This window comes from Macaca fascicularis, chromosome 16 (assembly GCF_037993035.2).
Source record: "Macaca fascicularis isolate 582-1 chromosome 16, T2T-MFA8v1.1".
Taxonomy (NCBI): Eukaryota; Metazoa; Chordata; class Mammalia; order Primates; family Cercopithecidae; genus Macaca; species Macaca fascicularis.
The window spans coordinates 87193720-87214060 of record NC_088390.1 but is presented as its reverse complement, the minus strand read 5'-3'; the positions used below and the strand labels follow the sequence as shown (position 1 = coordinate 87214060).

General features: G+C 47.9%; 1 protein-coding gene across 6 annotated transcripts in view; it reads right to left on the bottom strand.

Moving 5' to 3' along the window:
- The window catches only part of RPTOR (regulatory associated protein of MTOR complex 1), a 418470-nt gene that overhangs the window by 168465 nt on the left and 229664 nt on the right, over nucleotides 1-20341 (bottom strand). For all 6 annotated transcript variants that reach the window (XR_012426322.1, XM_005585210.5, XM_065532458.2 and 3 more), the window contains one exon: nucleotides 6546-6605. Coding sequence is in view for 5 of the 6 variants with exons in the window: in XM_005585210.5 (XP_005585267.1) it covers nucleotides 6546-6605 (60 nt within the window). In the remaining variant the exon portion in view is untranslated. The remainder of the gene's footprint in view (nucleotides 1-6545; nucleotides 6606-20341) is intronic.

The window sequence follows — 20341 nt, the reverse complement described above, 5'->3', positions numbered from 1 at the left end:
TAATCCCAGCACTTTGGGAGGCCAAGGCAGGCGGATCATCTGAGGTCAGGAGTTCAAGACCAGCCTGGGTAACATAGGGAAACTCTGGCTCTACAATAAAAACCAAACAACAGAAAATAAAAATTAGCGAGGCATGATGGCATGCACCTGCAGTTCCAGTTACTTGGGTGGCTGAGGTGGGAGGATCACTTGAGCTCAGGAGGTTGAGGCTACAGTGAGCTGAGATGGCGTCACTGCATTCTAGCCTGGGCAGCAGAGCGAAACCCTGTCTGGAAAACAACAACAACAAGAAAAAAACCACACACAACCAAACAAAAAACCTTTCTTATGAGACTAAACATAATTGAGGAACAAAATCTAAAAATTAAAAGAACGTAAAAATAGTGTTTTAAGTGGAGAAGTCACTCTGTCTGCGCAAGTTAAAAACTGACGTCCACTTGGAAATAGAGCTAGTGGCAGCTGTGGCTGGGCAGCTTTTGGAGCAAAGATCTGGATTTCTCCAGTGCTGTATAATTCTACAGTTAGGAATTTGTCGTGGCATAAAAAATATAAACATAATTCAGCCACTCGCATTCAATGTAACCTCTGTCACACTATGAGGGGAGGTACCGCGGGAGTTCACCCTGCGAGTGTGACGTGGGTTCCAAGTGGAAGACACTAAAACAGGTGGTTTTTTTTTTTTTTTTGAGACAGAGTCTGGCACTGTCGCCCAGGCTGGAGTGCAGTGGCTGGATCTCAGCTCACTGCAAGCTCTGCCTCCCGGGTTTACTCCATTCTCCTGCCTCAGCCTCCGGAGTAGCTGGGACTACAGGCGCCCGCCACCTCGCCCGGCTAGTTTTTTGTATTTTTTAGTAGAGACGGGGTTTCACCGGGTTAGCCAGGATGGTCTCGATCTGCTGACCTCGTGATCCGCCCGTCTCGGCCTCCCAAAGTGCTGGGATTACAGGCTTGAGCCACCGCGCCCGACCAAAACAGGTGCTTTTGCTGAACTGCTTTGAGAGAACAGCGGCTCAGACCCAAATCCACACACTTTCAGAAGTTATTCTCAGTAAAGACTGAGGTACCCACAGTGACTGTGATCTGGTTTGGCTCTGTGTCCCTACCCAAATCTCATCTTGAATTGCAATCTCCACGTGTCGAGGCGGGGACCTGGTGGGAGGTGACTGGATTATGGGAGTGGTTGTTCTCGTGATAGTTCTCACGAGATCCGCTGGCTTAAAAGTGTGACACTTCTCCTTCCCTGGCGTGCTCTCGCTCTCCTGCCATGTAAGATGTGCCTTGCTTCCCCTTCCCCCATGATTGTAAGTTTCCTGAGGCCTCCCTAGCCATGCAGAACTGTGAGTCAATTAAACCTCTGGTATTGATAAACTGCCCAGTGTGATGGTTAATACTGAGGTCTCCAAGCTCTGCAGCTTTGGGAGTCGGACTGGCTTCCTCGCTCTGCAGCTTGCAGACGACCTACTGTGGGATCTTGTGACTGTCTGAGTTAATATTAATCAATAAACTCCCCTTCACATTTATATCTATCCTATTCGTTCCGTCTCTCTAGAGAACCCTAATACACCCAGTCTCAGGTAGTATCTTTATAGCAGTGTGAGAATGGCCGAAAACAGCCCGCTAAGCCAATTCATCTCAGCGATGGGCCTCGAGAGCACGGCCTCTCCGGCGCCTTGCCATCTCTCTCTAACTGCAGTGGGACCAGGGCAATGATGCCTGGGAGTAGTCGGTGCCTCAGCTGATGGCAGATGGAGAGGCGTGGGAGGCACTTACAGAACTACAGGAATGTGGAGTGACAGCAGCCACCATCCAAGCTGCAGCTCTGGGAAGTGCTGAGAAGGCAGAAGTGTCTGGCGGGAGGTGGACATGGGCTGAGAGCCGAGGCCGTGTCAGGACGTGTGATGCCCTCGGCACTGCTGCTGCCCAGTGAGACCCGAGTGGTGTCCCTTCTGCAGGACAGAGACAGACCCAGAGCAAGGAGGTGCCCAGTGAGTGTGGCTCAGAAGGGTCAGGAGGGAAGGATGGGGCTGCTCTGACTCCAACGTCCATATTTTTCCCAGCACACTCTCCTCCTCACACCCTGAATCCCTAAGCAGGGTGTGTTTTGAAAACTGCCTACTATTAACAGTTCATTGTCTCTTTAAATTTAAAAATACAATAAACCTTTAGCAATTAGCCACCTTCATAGCATCACTTGGCACAGGAGAAGGGGAGAAGTGAGAAAGACGAGGACACTGCCCTAACCTCCAGCAGTCACGATTGCACTGGCTGAGAAGGGCCTTTCGTGCTGGGGAGGGAGGGGACGCACTGGCTCTGGGAAGAACACGAGCGGCTGCAAACGCTAACGTCATGATTTAGGGAAAGGGCGTCTGATGAAAATGACTAACATCCACGGTGGATGGGGGAGGGTGTTTGCTTCTTTTTCAATCCTCACTGAATCCTATTTTAATAATAAGATTGAAGGAATCTTCCCAGAAACAACAGAGCACGCTGCTGTAGAGTTCACATCCTCTCCCAAATCCACGTCTCCGTTTCCCTGCACCCCTCGTTCCCCAGGCCCGTGGCTTGTTGTTCGTAGTGGCGGCCAGCCCTGTGCTGCCTCTGGTCTGCACTCTCCGGCCTACTCGCTCTCGTGAGGTTTTTTTTCCTCCCCTACATTATGTATTACTTTTACTTCAGTTGTCAAACAGCAAAATGACTTCTGCAGGTGCACATGCTATGGACTGGAACGCATGGGTGGATCTGTGGAACCACACCAGCATCAAGGCCCCACGCAGGCCCCTCCCGCTAGCCCCACAGCCACACTGTCCACCCCTCTAATCCCTGGCGACAGCTGATCTGTTCTCTGGCCCATGTTCTGTCTTTCCCAGAAGGTCACGGAAAGGGAATCGAACCGTGTGCCACCCTTGGAGACGGGCTTCTGACACTTAGTGTGATACTTCTGGGAACCACCCGAATGGCGGTGGATACAGAAAGCCTGTCCCTTTTTCCTGTTGAGCAGAATTCCACCATACAGATGCACCACAGTCTGGATCCATTTGCCCTGCAAGGGACATCTGGGTTGCTTCCGGCTTGGGGGAATGAACAGAGCTACCACAAACGTTCACGCACAGGGTTTTGTGTGATCCTAAGATTTCACTCTTCCAGGTACAGATCCAGGAGTGGGAATGCGGGGACACGTTGGCAGGTGTGTGGACATTGATGAGAAGCTGACAGTACTTCCAGAGTGGCCGCACCATTCTGCATTCCCAGCAGCTGCGATGTGAGTTCTCAACACGGGATTGGTCAGCCTTTTAAATGTCATCCATTCTAACAGGGACACACGGTGCTGTCTCACTGGGTTTTAATGCATATTTGCCATCCCTAAATCCTCTTTGGCGAAGTGTCTCTTCATGTCTTTTGTCTGTTTTCTAATTGCTTTTTCCCCCTTATTTTTGAGTTCTGAGATATCTTTATACATTCTGGATACAAGTGTTCTTTGTCAGATATGTGACTCCCAAATATTGTCTCCAAGTCTATAGCTTGTCTTTTCATATTAGCAGTGTCTTTCAGAGAGTAAACATCTTACATTTGGATGAAGTCCAATTTACCAATTTTTTTTCTTTTGTGAGTCACGCTGAGGATGTCATGCTGCACATTTTAAGTTTTGGAAAGAAACGGGAGGCAGCTGGTTGTTCCGACACCAAAGTCTTGTTCGAGGGGAACCTCCCTGCGTTGGGCAGACCCTGGCGGGGCCGTCCCGAGACCTGAGCTCCAGGAAACCTCCCTGCGTTGGGCAGACCCCGGCGGGGCCGTCCCGAGACCTGAGCTCCAGGAAACCTCCCTGCGTTGGGCAGACCCCGGCGGGGCCGTCCCGAGACCTGAGCTCCAGGAAACCTCCCTGCGTTGGGCAGACCCCGGTGGGGCCGTCCCGAGACCTGAGCTCCAGGAAACCTCCCTGCGTTGGGCAGACCCCGGTGGGGCCGTCCCGAGACCTGAGCTCCAGGAAACCTCCCTGCGTTGGGCAGACCCCGGTGGGGCCGTCCCGAGACCTGAGCTCCAGGAAACCTCCCTGCGTTGGGCAGACCCCGGTGGGACCGTCCCGAGACCTGAGCTCTAGGGAACCTCCCTGCGCTGGGCAGACCCCGGTGGGGCCGTCCTGAGACCTGAGCTCCAGGAAACCTCCCTGCGTTGGGCAGACCCCGGCGGGGCCGTCCCGAGACCTGAGCTCTAGGCCAGCCCTGCCCGAACCAGGCAGAAAAGGTCACCCAGGAGCTGAAGTGGACCAAATACCAGGTTCTCTTTCAGTAAAATAAGGGGTTTGACTCAATAACTTAAAACAATTTTTTGTCGTAATCACTAGGTGATTTTTAACAGCCCTTTCTGCGCGGGAGACGTGGAACACGTGGTGCTGCCTGAGCTCACGTGGCTCAACATGCGCTGGCAGGGCCCTGTCTGGAGTAGCCACAGGCACAGGTGCCCAGGGTGGACAGAACAGCACACAGCAGCCGTCCAGGACGGAGACAAGACACTGACCCACACGGAGACGGAGGTGTGGGCAAGGCTCGGGCTCCTGCTACCAGGCAGAGGAGAAAGGATACTGCGGCCCTCCCACCTCCAGAGGAAACCACGGAAATAGCCACAGGGAGGCACAACAAATGGAAAACGCCAAGACAGTTTTCACCCAAGAGCTGCCTAAATAAGCCAGCCCAGCGAGGATAAAATATAACTGCTGAAATATTAATGGATATGGTTTATTTAATAAATTAGATATATAATATATATACACAGGTGAAGTGTCCCTTTATCTGAAATGCTTGGAACCAGAAGTGTTTCGGATTTTGAATTTTTTCAGATTTTGGAATATCTGCATTATACTTACCAGTTAAGTTTTTTGGATTTATCACTAATCCGAAAACACGAAGTCCAAAATGCTCCAAAGAGCATTGTCTTTGAGTAGCATGTCAGTGCTCATAAAGTTCCCGATTTTGGCCTGGCACAGCCAGAATCACTCATACCTGTAATCCTGGTGCTTTGAGAAGTGGAGGTGGGAGGATCACTTGAGGCCAGGTGTTCAAGACCAGCCTGGCCAAATACAGCAAGATGCCCATGTCTATTTCTTTTTAAAATTCATTTAAAACTTTTTTTAAAAGTTTGGAGTATTTTTGATTTTGGAATTTTAGATTTGGGATACGCATCTGGTACGTGTGTGGGGAGGGGCAGGAGTGGTGGGGGCAATCTATACGTTACAGGGAATAGAGAGTTCTGAAACTCAGACAACAGAGGGGGAAATAAAAGCCCCAAAGAAAGCGCACAGCAATGACCAGTTAACACATCTCATGAAATCTCATCAGGGAACCAAACCAAACAGAAGGGGAGGGGAGCACAGATCATTTAGTCCCGATTTTTTTTTTTTAAGTTATTTTCCATGTGATGCTTCTCAGAGACTCCACTATCTGAAACAGTCTTTTCAGTCACAGCTTGCACTGCTTGGAAAGCCTCTGGGCACTATGATCTGTCAGGTACCCATGCTGGGGAGTGCTCACTTAGCACATCTGATAGACCACTCTACATCAGGACCAGCGCAGCTTCCCCGGCCTTCCTACTGGCCACACGGCCATGTTCCACGGCGGGAGTGAACCACGATGGAGCTCACCGTGCCCTCGTGAACGCTGACACATAATATTTTGTATTTTTCCCCGATACACAAGGCAAGTATGTTTTCACAAGAGAAACTTGGAAGTGGGTTTGTTTTTCCTGCCTAATTTAGTAAATTCAGGTCCTAATATTAAGATACAACTTTGTATAATAAGATGTAGAAAACAATTATCTTGCATGTTAATTCTAGAAGAAATGGGGTTCCAAGCCAAAGGGTTTAAAATAACTCCAAAGTTCTTCCATGCTGCCTGGATGACTCAGGATGAGTCACGATGAATCCGACGCACAAACAAACAGAACAAGGCAGTGCAGGCCACGCTCCGGGTCCTGAGACGCCACTTCAGATCCAAAGAGATCACAGCGAGGGACAGACAGGTCGGCCAATGGGACCGGAAGGATTACAGGAGGCAAGTGCTACTGACTCTTCATGGGAGGCCTGACTAAACCCCATCACTTCATCGCTGAGGTTCTGAAATCAGTTTGCCCTGAGATAGTAAAATGGAAATTGGATGGAGACAGGTGGGTAGGGGATGGAAAGTTATAGAATATTAAAGCGACAGTTTCAGAAAATAAGGTAAGAGCTAGCTATGATCTAGCTGCCGTTTCAGTGGCAGCAGCAATGATCTGTATGCGAAGTGGTATGTTCTTGTATTGGCTTAAAGTCTGGAGATTTTTTAAATGTTCAAAGGAATCCAGCTTTTTATTGTTTTTCTTTTCATATGGCCCATGTTTGGTTATCTCCTGCACTAAGCCCCAGGGTGACAGCCTTAATCAGAGAACAAAAGAACATAGCCACATGAAAGGGAACATGCCACGCTGATAGAAAGTACTTCTGAGAAGCAAGAGCCTTCAAAAAGGAAAAGAAACTCATCAGCTCCAGAGAGCCACAAGAGCTTAAAAATCCTACTTACTTTTCTATCAAATCCAGTGTGACGCCAGGCACCAGACTGACACATTTCTGCATGCAAAACCTGCAGAGAAAGAAGAGAACGTGAGTGAATGCCACGAACGGAACAGTCACCCAGGAAATTCAACAGACCTGCAGGAAAAGGAGAGTTAAAGGTGGGGACAGGGACTGCCCTGGTGAACAAGTACACTCGGATTTCCTTAATTCGGCAGTTTTAGATTTGTAAAGAAAATGTCATTGCCATCCTGTCAAGGCGCGAGACTACAGAGCTGCCACAGTGAGTTGTCAGGAGAAAGGAGAGGAGCCATTTGCAGCCACACGAAGCCCAGTCCCTGGAGAGGAGCGCCGAGATGCTTAATAAAGCTCAGTCTCCAAACGAGACACCGGAGTGGACTGGACTTGCCACTTCTTTCTTTCTTAAGGAAGTGAGCTGGGGAGCCTGCTGGAGTAGAATAAATGAGTAGCCTTAAGGCACACAAAAGAAATGCAAATGCAATTATGTCACGTTCATAATCATAAAATCCTACAGGTCATAGCTGGCTTCATGTCTGAGGCAAGTCCATCCTTAGGAGTGCGTGTGGAGCCGGACAGGCTTTCTCTAATGTGGCACCAACAGGAGGTAGGGAAAGCATTTCTCTTCCCACCCAGGCTACTGGCATACAGTGGGGCAGAACCAAGGCCGCAGAGTAAAAAGCCAATGCAGTATTTTTAGTAGGAGAAATACAAAATGTTTAATTCACCTACTTTTAAAATTAAGAACAAATAATACACCTTAAAAACATAATGGCAGGTGCAGAGCAAGCACCACATTTGCAAAACACACTCGCGGACTGCTGGCTGGAAGTGAGCAATGGAAGAAGCCTGGAGAAGGACAGTAGCCCAGGGGAGGGCGCAGTACAAGGGTCAGGCACTTTCGGGGGAGACGTGGAAGTGACTCCTCTATGGGGAATGGCGGACCCAGGAGGGCACCCATAGCAGTGGGATAGGAAATGGGAGAGGAACTGAGAGATCCAGAACGAGGATGACAACGAGCTGGCGTGTGAAGATGGTCTCACTTCCGCAGCCCTGCAGGGCGAGGGGAGGCTGAGCTGGCCGTCCTGGACCCCAAGCACGGCTGCCAGCCACGCTCACTCTCTCAGGAAGTGATACCTGGCTCAGCCCGCAGAGAGGAAGTTATATTCTTGGTGGTGGCTGCAGTAGTCAGTGTTTTATTGTTCAAAGAGCCGAGAAAATAAAAGTGAGGCCCGCGTTTGCCTGAAGCTAGAGAGCAGCCCTTTCCCACGGCGTCAAGTGTCCCGTGTGGCCCCGATGCTTCCCCGAGCCAGTCAGTGCCACTCTGAGTGGTCTCCTCTACTGGCTTCACTTGCAGATGCTCTCCTCGGCTGTGCCCAGACACCTCTGCACCAGCGCAAATACATGCAGCTCCTACCGTGCTCCCAGGCAAACTAGAATTTCTCTGTGGATAAAAATGATCTACAGGAAATGCATTTTCAAATCTGAGTCCTATGCGAACCATGCTTTGTCTTTTTATCCATAATGTACTTATTGACTGGGATTTCTGGAGTCCAGTAATGACAGAATCACTTATATCAGACTAATCCTTTTGCCAATAATGATAAGCTCTGGACAAAATATTCAAAAGCCATTTGAAGACTCTGAACAACAAACAAATGCAGGCAGGAACTGGAAGGGCCGTGACCCCTAGAAAACGAGAATAACTCTGGATGAATCACCTTCATCTGGCTTTTCCCAGGGGTGCTCCTCACTCACACGTCACGTGGGGGATAGCATGCAACTGAAAGGCAGCAGCCTTACTGGGCTGAGACCACGTTCAAGGCTGCCAGGATATTGCAGGCAAAAGCCCTAGGAAGAAGGGAACCAAAACCCGCATGTAAACCTTCCCCAAGTCGGAGGCTGGCTCCTGAAGGGCACACACACAGGATAATATTCCCAGGATCCCCGTGGAGGACAGCAGGAAGGTTGAAAACGCAGAGGAGAGATTTTAACATCTGCTTGCCACTGTGAAGACAGAGGAGATCAGGTCCTGCCAAATTACAGGGCTTGATCACATCTGAGGCATTCCATGGACACCCCAGAGGGAATACGAACCGCACCTTAGAACTAAGATCAAGGCCAAAAGAGCCTAGTCCTATAACCAAGCCTCTACAAGACCAGTGTTAACTGCCCAAAAGAAAATAACAGAATCTAGAATGTCTACAATGCCTCATCCACAACAGATGGTATACTATCTAAAATCAAGAGAAAAAACCATCAACAAAAACAGATTCATAGTTGGCCAGATATTGGAATTAGACAGAGACTTAAAAATTATAAAAATAATTATTGGCTGGGAAATAAGCATTATTATAAATTCACTGAAAATATAATGTTCCCTTAAATAAAAAATTAAAATAGGATTATCATGCAACTTTATTATAGTATGGCTATATGAATAAGAGTAGCATGCATAAATCAGTCATTTCGTACACAAACTTCGTTTTAGCCAAAAATGTAAATTATCTTTATACCAGAATTGCTAACTACTGGTTTCACATTTTACACGATTTCTTTCATTCACCTACATTAGAGTGTTACTGAGCAACGAAAGGTCAAAGACCGGGCAAAGGCAGAGGTAATAAAAATGGCTCAAAAAATCCATAAAGCTGAATAGAATGATAATATAACACAGCTGATGCTTATTTGGTGCTTATTATCTGGTGGTCATTGTTTATGTCTTTTATACTGATTGTTTTAATCCTCACATTCTGTGAGGTATTATGATACATTATACAGATGAAGAACATCATAAATTAGATACATTGTAGTAAAGATCAAGAATATTAAAAAGACAATGAAAATACATACAAAGCTTCCAGAAAGAAAGAGCAGATCACATTCAAAGAAACAAGAATCAGATTAACACAGGATGCAGGAAGACAATGGAGTGGTGTTTTTATTTTTATTTATTTATTTTATTTATTTATTTTTGAGACAGAGTCTCGCTCTGTCACCCAGGCTGGAGTGCAGTCGTGTGATCTTGGCTCATGGCAACCTCTGTCTCCAGGGTTCAAGTGATTCTCCTGGCTCAGCCTCCCGAGTAGTTGAGATTACAGGCTCCTGCCACCACGCCTGGCTCATTTTGTATTTTTAGTAAAGGTGGGGTTTCACAATGTTGGTCAGGCTGGTCTCGAACTACTAACTCAGGTGATCCACCCGCCTCAGCCTCCCAAAGTGCTGGAATTACAGGTGTAAGCCACCACCCCCAGTTGATGTTTTTAATTTATTAAAGAAAAGTAAGTTAAAACCCAGAATTTTGTATCCAGCCAAACTGTCATTCAAATGTGTGAGCATGACAAAAATACTCTCAGAGGCACATACGGCCTCAGAAGACTTGTCACAAAAAGACTCATGAGGAAGACACTTGCAGATGACAGGCTAAAGTTAGAGGGGAGAAAACTCCAAGAGACGCTGGAGGAGATCTATGAAGTGATGATGACACATAACCTTGGTAGCATTTGTAGTTGTCTTAAAATGAAAAGCAAAAAGGTGGGGGCGACATCCATCATAACCAGGATTGAAAACCTACATATAAATCCACAAGAGCATTAAAAAGCCGACAGAAAAATGGATGAACAGACATCTCAAAGATGAGGACATACCTATGGCCACTGAATATGAGGAAATGCTCAACATCATGCGATATCAGAGAAATGTGAATCAACGCTACACGAGATATCATTCTAAACCTACTCAGCAAAAATGTACAAGAATGGCAATGCCAAGAACTAGAAAGGACGTGGGTCACAGGCTGTCTCCATCACCACTGCAGGAGTGTAAAATGGCACAACCACTGAGAAAGCACCTTCCCATGATCCCTTAAAACTGAACATTCCTATACACTATGATCCGGCAACTCTGCTTTTCAATACATATGGAATTCTTGCATGTGTTCAAAAGCACACACGGAAAAGAATGTTCAAAGTATCACTGTTCATAATAGCAAAAATACAATACAATACACCAAAGCAAAGCAAAGCAAAACAAACAAGTAAGGGAAGAAGCTGGAAAAGCTCAAGTGTCCATTAAGGAGTAGCAGGTGCACACAGTGTGGCATATTCGCAGAGTGGAATGTTACAGGCAGTTAGAGGGGGGTACTCTAGCTAAACACACATGGATATGGAGGAACACCAGCAACACAAAGCTAAGTGGAAAATGTCCACATTCCAACCAAAAGCATTTTTTTTTAAAGAGTCCTCAAAATCACATTCAGCACTAAAGCCTTTAACAAATTTAAAATCTGAAAGAAAAGTAGTAGTTTTAATGAATGCACACAGATGCATAGTAGCAATTTAGAAAGGGCGTGGAAGGGATGATGAGCCTGGCACTCAGGGCAGTGGTCACGGGGCGGGGTGGCAGGCGTGTGCGCATCAAGGGCCCTGTGTGGTGAGCGCAGGTCATCATCAAGGTCTGGGTTTTGGTTGGGTGGTGGTTTGGGGAAACCCATTATGCTATAAAAATACCTGTTAACTAACTACTTAAAAGGAGGCCAAATATGGACTAGTGATGAGTGTGGCATGAAGCAAGAATTATGGCTGATCCAGGCTGGGTGCGCAAACAAGTGGCCTCAAGATTTCTATGATGTTAAATTAAGTTTCGCCTAAAGGTTGCCTCCGTACATGTTTTACATTTGGCCTAATGGTTCCATATACGTGGTGAACCGTAACCCAGCCTGATGTGTAAACAGCCTGGTCTTGTGACAGGCAGCTGAGTCTCAGACTACCACGGACAGCCAACTGTTCAAACCGGGCTCAAGCAAGGCAGACCCCCTGCGGCCACCAATCCAGCTGCTGCGGCTCCTCCATTCTCTGGAGTCACTTTCCTTCCTGCCCATGAAAGTATCCGGCCACATGGCAGTCCCGGAGTCGCTCTGAACCTATTCTGGTTCTGGGGCTGCCTGATTCAAGAATGGTTTTTTGCTCAATTAAACTCTGTTAAATTTAATTTGTCTAGAGTTTTCTTTTAACAATGAAGAACAAATTAACGTTCAGCTCGGTAATCTTGTCAAGTATCATACAAGTAACTATTGAATGCTGTTTTCATTTTTGAGAATGAAAATTCCTTTGTTTCCTCCTAATTAAAAAAATTCCACATGTATTTACCATAAAAAAGTGAAAAATTTGTATAAACCCACCACATTGAGATAGTTTCGCATTTGCATATTTATCTTTTACGCAACACTGAATCATGCTGATTTATTTTAGAATAAAAGCAAATGGCGGTCACTACAAAAACCCAAATCATACAGACATGTGTCACCCAATAGTGCGTCAGTCTAGCCTTCACTCTCCCATCCCACTGTGCAGAGGCGGCCTCTGTTATGACCTCCAGGACTTGGCCCAAGCACAGACAGTCATCCCTGGGGCACTGGTTCTAGGACACCACCACCCACCCCGCCTAGCCACTCCTCCCCACGGACAGACGCGCTCTAAAATCTCCTGAACAAGGACAGCTTCCCGGTTGGAAGGTGAACACACGATGTGCTGGAGTGTGGCACCCCCTGCTCTCGCCAACATGCAGAGCCCCCTGTTCTCTAGTGGTGAAGACATAAGTGGCTTCCCTGGAGGTCTTGCCATCAGCATTCCCTGTGCAGTTCCACAGCAAAGGAGAGGGAAAGGCCCTCAAAACCCATCCCCATCATGACTGTCACTGTCATTGTGAAAGCTGATCATACAAACTGGGTCAGTCTTGTCACACCCAACTCAACCAGAGTCAAGGGGCCAGGGGAAAGCACTCGGGCCACAAAATATCCTCGAGGAACGCAGTTCTCTGCCAGCCTGGCCGCTGAAACTGCCTGCTGTCACTTGACACCAGTTTTAACTAATGGCAACACAACCTGCTGTGACTCGAAGACTAGTCTCACCCACTCACCAGTAGGAACTTGCCAGCTCCCCAAAACCTTACTCGTGTCAAAGAACCTTCTCAAAGAGCAACGCGAAACACTTCTCCTCTTTATAAAACCTCCAACCTTTTCTTTGTTCATCAAGATCTACTGAAGCCCACCTGGTCTGCCTGTATGCCTTCAACTGTAAATCCTGCTTCCCGAATAAAGTGTTTTACATTTAGAGATTCACCTCTGTATTTTATTTGACTGTGACTCCAGTCCCAACCATTCCTGCTCATTTGTAGTCTTTGGTAGTTGCTTTTCTGTAACCTGACCAGAGCTTTTCGTTGTAATGAGTGGGACAGAGAGGCTGTAGGTGGCTTACTTCACCTCGGCTGGCACGTGAAGTCTCTAGAATTTATACTGACGAAGGTGTCATTGAAGCTTTCAGACTTGTGTATTTTAACCTAGTCATACAGAGACACAGCAAACTGCTGGAGGGGTCTGGCTTTAAATATTCTTTTTCAAAAAAGGAATTTTTGAATATAGCTCAAAGTGGCAATAAATACACAATTAAAAGTAAAATAGCACTTTGGGAGGCCAAGGCGGGCGGATCACCTGAGGTTGGGAGTTTGAGACCAGCCTGACCAAAATGGAGAAAAAAAAAATAAAAAAAAAAAAAACAGCATTAGCCAGGTATGGTGGCGCATGCCTGTAATCCTAGGTACTCAGGAGGCTGAGGCAGGAGAATCACTTGAACTCGGGAGGCGGAGATTGCAGTGAGCCGAGATCGCCCCACCGCACTGTAGCCTGGGCAAAAAGAGCAAAACTCTGTCTCAAAAAAAAAAAAAAAAAAAAAAAAAAAAGTAAAATAGGCTGGGCACAGTGGCTCATGCCTGTAATTCCAGCACTTTGGGAGGCTGAGGTGGGCAGATCACCTGAGGTCAGGAGTTCAAGACCAGCCTGGCCAAAAAGGTGAAACCCCATTTCTATGGAAAGTACAAAAAATTACCTGGGCATAGTGGTGGGCGCCTATAATCCCAGCTACTCGGGAAGATGAGGCAGGAGAATTGCCTGAACCCAGGAGGCGGAGGCTGCAGTGGGCCGAGTTCATGCCATTGCACTCCAGCCTGGGCAACAAAAGCGAAACTCCATCTCAAAAAAAAAAGTAAAATCAGCCAATTTCTTCAACTCTCAGCATTTCATTTAATCCAGCAGGTTAAAAAAAAACCCAAAGAACTAAACATCCCCACATGAAACTAATGTGCCAAATCATGCGATATTTGTAACTAAATTTAAAAGTAAGTGGTTTTTTTGGCTCATGCCTGTAATTCCAGCACTCTGGGAGGCCAAGGCGGGAGGATCACTTGAGGACAGGAGTGTGAGACCAGCATGGACAACACACTTGAGTCCCTATCTCGACAAATAAGTTAGCTGGGCGTGGTCAGAGCACTCGGGAGGCTGAGGCAGGGGGATCATTTGAGCCCAGGTGGTTAAGGATGCAGTGAGCTATGATTGTGCCACTGCACTCTAGCCTGGGTTACACAGTGAGACCCTTTCTCTTAAAAAAAAAAAAAAAAAGTATGCCTTTCAGTATTATTAGAAGAAAACAGAGTAGAAGTGACTTTCCTAACTTGCGAACGTTAAACAGCTGCACTTTGTAATGTACAGAAAAGCTTACTCTATTCAGGAGCTTCTGGGCCAGTAATCAGGACAAGATACAAATTAAGTGCAAGAGTTGGCTATGTCTTAGTTGCCCTCCGTGCTACAGAAGCAAGCTAGCAAAAAAGAAAACCAATTATTCCATTAGTAAGAGAAATACAGATGAACACTTCATCTGAGCTTTCTGCCAACCAACATAATGAACTGATCCCATCTGTCTTGTTCTGCGCTACAGCCCCAGTGGCAGAGCTGGCTGGATGTCGGAGGAGCCCCCTAGGCGCCTGTGGGATGCAGGAGCCTGGCCGGCAATGGAAAGACACCTTCCATGGGAACAATGCTAATTGCAAGGGCTCTGCCATTTGGGTGCAGAAGACATTAAAAAGTTAAGATAATTTGGTTATAAGGAAAATGTCAGTTTTTTAAAAAAGAAATGATTATTTAAGTGTTTAGGTGGTAAAACATCATGATGTCTGTAATTTAGCAAACATACCCATAGAAACAAAACAAGAGCAAATAATTGTAAAATGTAGGTGATATATACAGAGTTCGCTTCTTCATCCTCTCAACTGTTTCACGGAACGGTTGAAAACTGTCGTATAGTAAAAAGTGAAAGGGATGGGGACAGAGATGAGAGAGAGGGGCAAGAGAGTGTCAACACAGGCACCCTACACTGATGAGTCAAGTCAGGAAATCATTTAAGGGAGCCACCTTCTGTTTTCAAAGAAGGCCAAGACTGAAAGGCAGGCTCCTTGCCTCTCCCTTCTCCACTGTCCTTGAGATGATCAACAGTTGGCACAACTTTGCAAAAGCAGAAAAAACCAACTCTTTCCTAAAAAGGTAAACCTCTTCCACGGAGGTAACCGTGAGCGTCACCCACAGGAAACACACACGCAGCACACGGCAGGCTTCCACCTCCCCCAGTAGCTCTGGGGCGCGCCTTGCCCTGGAGGAGCCCATTTACGGCCAGCTCGTTTGGGACAACTTCAGATTCTCCGCGCTCCTTGGCCTGATTCAAATCTTAATGTGTTTTTACCTAAGAAACTATCAATAACATGGACTGTGTTTATACTACATACCGACAGAGCTAAGATGGGAGTAACACCCAGGTTGCCGGAAGGAAGTCAAGCTGAGTCAGGAAGTGGGACAGCCACAAAGCACTGGAGTTTCTCACGTGCAAATGCCTGCAGAACTCGGGTCCTCTCACCCCGTGACCCCTTGAGAGCCAGGGCTGCTCAGTCCTAGTTCAGTACAGAGATTCCATGACTGTGGTGCTGAGGAACAGCTACGGGGCAACGGCTGGGGCTGCCATCCTCAGAAACCAAGGTGTTCCAGGATCAAGGGAAAGCGTGCCTGACGGCAAGAGGGCGTTTCCCGCTAAATACACCATTTATTTTCACATGCGACTGCTGGGTCCTCACCCATTCTCGTCTGGGATGTAGGATGGCCTTGTGGTAAACCCATAAAACTCAGTTCTTTAAAAACAAGTGATTCTTTTAAATTACAAAGAACCAATACTTCAATGATGCATCATTATGTATCTTTCCTGCCATCTGATTTGTTCTTTCTATATAAAGAAGCTGTGCCCTTGACCCCTAGCCTTCCCTACATCCCAGAGTCCACTGTGTCAATTTCCACACGCATTCACAGGGTGGAGGAAACACGGGCCAGCCAGAAACCAGCCGCTGCCTTTGCAAACGGCCAGGAGGGTGCTGCAGCAGCACCAAAGGCTCTCCGCAAACGGCCAGGAGGGTGCTACAGCAGCGCCAAAGGCTCAGCACTTACTACTCAGTGACGACCCCTGAAGAGCTGACCCCACGTGAAACACAGGCCAGCGACATGCTGGGCAACCAGTGCTGCTGCAGGCTCCAGGGCTGCCTCGCGCGGCTCATTTTAGAATCAATCAGTCCCTATGACAGGGACAAAACCGAGGTCGCTGCACAGCTCTGACCCAAAGCCAAGACGTGACTCTCTTCCAAAGTACAAGTGAGAGAAGAGCTCAGCTAGGAGAGTGCTAAACTGGGTTGGAGAGCAAGATAAGCCACACACAATCACAGCTCCTTCTGCAACCCAAAGACGCAAACAAAAGACCCTCCGGCGCAGTGCGGGGGCTTCGCTGGAATAACGCAGACATTAATTTCTCTCGTCTTCCCATAGCAATAGGCCTCTCCCTGTAAGGAGGTTTCTGAAAGCTAGAGTTGGGATCGAAATGTAGTCAAATGGGCGGTCCAAGCCCAGTCTATTGAGATTCGATCTCGCGTGAGATTTTACTCCAGAAGAAGCTGCCAGATGTCTCGGCTGTTGCCAAGGTCCCATGTGAGACAGCGTGGCAAAATGTACTCTTAAAAATATCCACAAGAAGGGGCCCTTTTTGAGTAAGTTCTGTGTATTTGAGACTTGGGAAAGTTCTTCCTATGAAACATTTTGAAATCTTTTTTTTTTTTTTTTTGAGACGGAGTCTCGCTCTGTCGCCCAGGCTGGAGTGCAGTGGCACTATCTCGGCTCACTGCAAACTCCGCCTCCCGGGTTTACGCCATTCTCCTGCCTCAGCCTCCCGAGTAGCTGGGACTACAGGCGCCCGCCACCTCGCCCGGCTAATTTTTTTGTATTTTTAGTAGAGACGGGGTTTCATTGTGTTAGCCAGGATGGTCTCGATCTCCTGACCTCGTGATCCGCCCGTCTCGGCCTCCCAAAGTGCTGGGATTACAGGCTTGAGCCACCGCGCCCGGCCCCCAACATTTTGAAATCTTTTACCGAGTTCCTTTTCGGCAGCACCAGGTCTAGCTCCTCGGCGCCCTCTGGGAAGCAGAACCGCGGGGCAGCCACGGGGAGGATGCGTTGTCTTGGGGTGGCAGCCACGAGCTGACCCTAAGATGAGGGAACTGAAGGCAAAGCTGAAGATTCTATTTGCCAATTTAAAAAATCCCTCTAAGTTATCTTGTCAGTGAAAAAAATTATAACAAAAAACTGAAATGCACACTCCTCCATCTGCCTAAGCCCTCACCCTTCCTCCTAGCTCACACCAGGCAATGTCACCAGAGAACCTGAGAAAGATTCAGACTATGGCCACGACATCGCCCTCCCAGTTTAGACCACAACATCACCCTCTCAGTTTAGACCAGAACATCCCCTCCCAGTTTAGATGTGTGTCATTATCCTTCCTGTCCTGGATGGGAGACAGGTGAGGTTCAGAAGGTTCTGAAACTCACCCCTGGCTACCCGGCTGACTAAGTGGCTGGGCATAAGAACCCCCCTCTGCACCCAAAGACCACAATGGGTGGGGGCGACAGGATCCTGGAGCATCTTAGCCAAGTCAAAAATCACACACAAGTGTATGCCCCTGACAACGGAGACAGCATGCTCAATGCACTGACAAACTCAATTAGGGAAATCAGAAAGAAAAGAGGAAGACAGTTAAGGTGAAAGCTCATAAAAAGAAAGGAGGAAGCAGAGGCCATGTGAGTGAGGCCCCAGGGTGGGGGGGCGGGGAGGGGTGGGGGAGCTGCAGGAGCCACCTTGCCACAGGCTAAGAAGGAACTTACTCTGTGACTCTTTACAACTCACCTGATGTGTGTGCAAATTCCTAATACGTAAAATAAAGGCAATCTAAAAATAGCATAAACGGCACAAATATGAAAAGTGTATGTATCTCAAGTCACGGTTCTGTTCCGACCAGACCGCACCCGTGTGCAGCAGCCCTGCCGAGATGTCTTCCGCCAATCCCCGTCTAGCCCAGGCCGCCTCTGACGGTCAGAGGGCGTCAGTAGCCGTTTTTCCCAACAGACGAGTTCAGAATCTGCTAGAAACAAACCACTGTCTATCCAGTTGTCCCCTAAGCATTTAAACCATGGCGGTTTCTGCACCCAATATCTAAAATTAAACAGACTTTTTGTTCATCCCTGTCTCTCGCTGGTCCCCGTCCTCCTAACACTCAAGTTCTCCCTTTCTGTCTTCTCCACTGGCGGCTCCAATTATACTTAGGGAAACTGAAGCGCCCAGAACGTGATTCTGAAATTCATTGTACACAGGATTTCAACTTCTTGTGATTGGGACATATATCAATTAAGTCGTCTGGTAAGAACCAGATTTTTGATCCAGCTGCTTTATGGGCCATGTGCCTGTGCCCATTAACTTAATAGAAGCAGATGGACACGATGAGAACACCACTGTTGAAGGCTACTGAGCAGAAATCCAGCCAGAGGCGTGGAAAACGTCCACAGGGAGCGAGTTTCCCGCAGCAGATGAGAGTCGCAGCAGCACGGAGTCGGGCCAAGGAATGGAGCCTGGATACCCTCGGCTCCTGCAGAGCCTTAAGCCGCCGCAAAAACAGGGGGCTAAGGAAGAGCACCCTGAGAACAGAGCTCACTCCTGGCATTCTGGGGGCAAACGAGTGAACTCACAGAGATTTTCCAATTAACTCTGAAATGTACACTGTGTTGTTCAACATGCCTGAAACAGTTTGTCCATGAACTCCTGAACTGGGTGGGGGGTAGGAAACTATGCCAAGAGCTGGTTCAATCTGTCCCCCTTGCTGCTTTTATCTGCTTGCGTTCCTGGTCTACAGTTTCGACGCTAGGTCAGCAGCCTCCAGATAGGCGCCACTGAGGGTCTCTCCCAACTGCCCTTAAGAGGCAGATTCCGCAAGCAGATGAACCCCACTGTGTGGAAGGGGCAGCACCTGCGGTCAAGGAATTTCACATTTCTTTTTTTTTTTTTGAGACGGGGTCTCGCTCTGTTGCCCAGGCTGGAGTGCAGTGGCACCATCTCGGCTCACTGCAAGCTCTACCTCCCGAGTTCACGCCATTCTCCTGCCTCAGCCTCCTGAGTAACTGGGACTACAGGCGCCCACCACCACGCCCGGCTATTTTTTTGTATTTTCAGTAGAGACGGGGGTTTCACTGTGTTAGCCAGGATGGTCTCGATCTCCTGACCTTGTGATCCACCTGCCTCGGCCCCCCAAAGTGCTGGGATTACAGGCGTGAGCCACCGTGACCGGCCAGGAATTTCACATTTCAATGTCCACACAGGAAAACTCTGACTGTGACAGAGTCATCTCCCTCTTCTGTGACGTCAGTGCACGTAGGCACGGCAGAAGCATGAGGAAATCCACACGCTGCCTGTGCCGAGGAGCTCCTCGCCGACTAAAGTCTCTCTCTTCAGTTCCCCTAGAAAGCCACGGAGGCGCCCACTTTCACAGGACAAAACAGTGCCTGCTGACCTGGCCAGAGCCCTCAACAAGACTCCAGACAACGGGAGGAAATTGAGAGTGAACTGGTTCTTATTTTCATTTACCTTATGGCCAGTTCTGGTGTTTTTATAGGAAGACGTTTGTATGACTGAATGGAAAGCCAGCTTATGGGAGCACACATGAGCTCGAGTCCTCATGCCTAGTCCCACAGGACCATTCAGCGTGGGGTCTGTGATGAGGCTGAGGACAGCCAGGGGCTCAGAAGGTGCATCTCAGCCCACGGCTGTGCTTCTGTATCAATTAACAGCACGGCTTCTCCAGCGACTATGACAGGTACAAACTTTTTGTCTTGGTTTTGTGCTAAGCCACAAAGACATGGTCCAAACACATGGCAATGTCCAGTCCACGCCAGCACACAGATGTCTGGTTCCCCTCCAAGACAAACAAGAGCAAAATGCACTCATGGGTGCTGCGGCCACGGACACCACACGTGAGGTGTCACGACAGTTGTTCTTCTTTCTCTGAGGTCTCATGATTTTACTGTCCGGATCCTCAATCAACATTTTATTCTTTTAAGAGATAAGGTCTTGCGCCACTCTGCCATGTGGGCTGGAGTACAGGGGCATGATCTCAGCTCATGGCAGTGGTGAACTCCTGGGCTCTAGTCATCCTCCTGCCTCCTTCTCCCGAGTAGCTGGGACCACAGGTGCACCACCATGCCGGGCTAATTTTTTGAAGAATGTTTGGCACAGATTGGGTCTTGCTATGTTGCCCAGGCTGGTCTCAAACTCCTAGTCTTAAGTGAACCTCCTGCATGGACCCCTTGAAATGCAGAATGACCATTCTTTAATCATGTGAGGTGCGTGGAAAATGTGATGAAGAAAAACACAACAGAATTAAAATGGAAGGAAAACTTTAGAAAGACTATTTCTTTGTGATTTTTCTAACTGCTCTTTCAAATGAGATGGGTAAATGACTATTCCAAAGGGTGCCAAGCATATAAACAGCTGATGATTTTCCTTCTCCGAGGTCCTGGATTGCATTTGGTTTAATAAGGAAGAGCATAGGATTA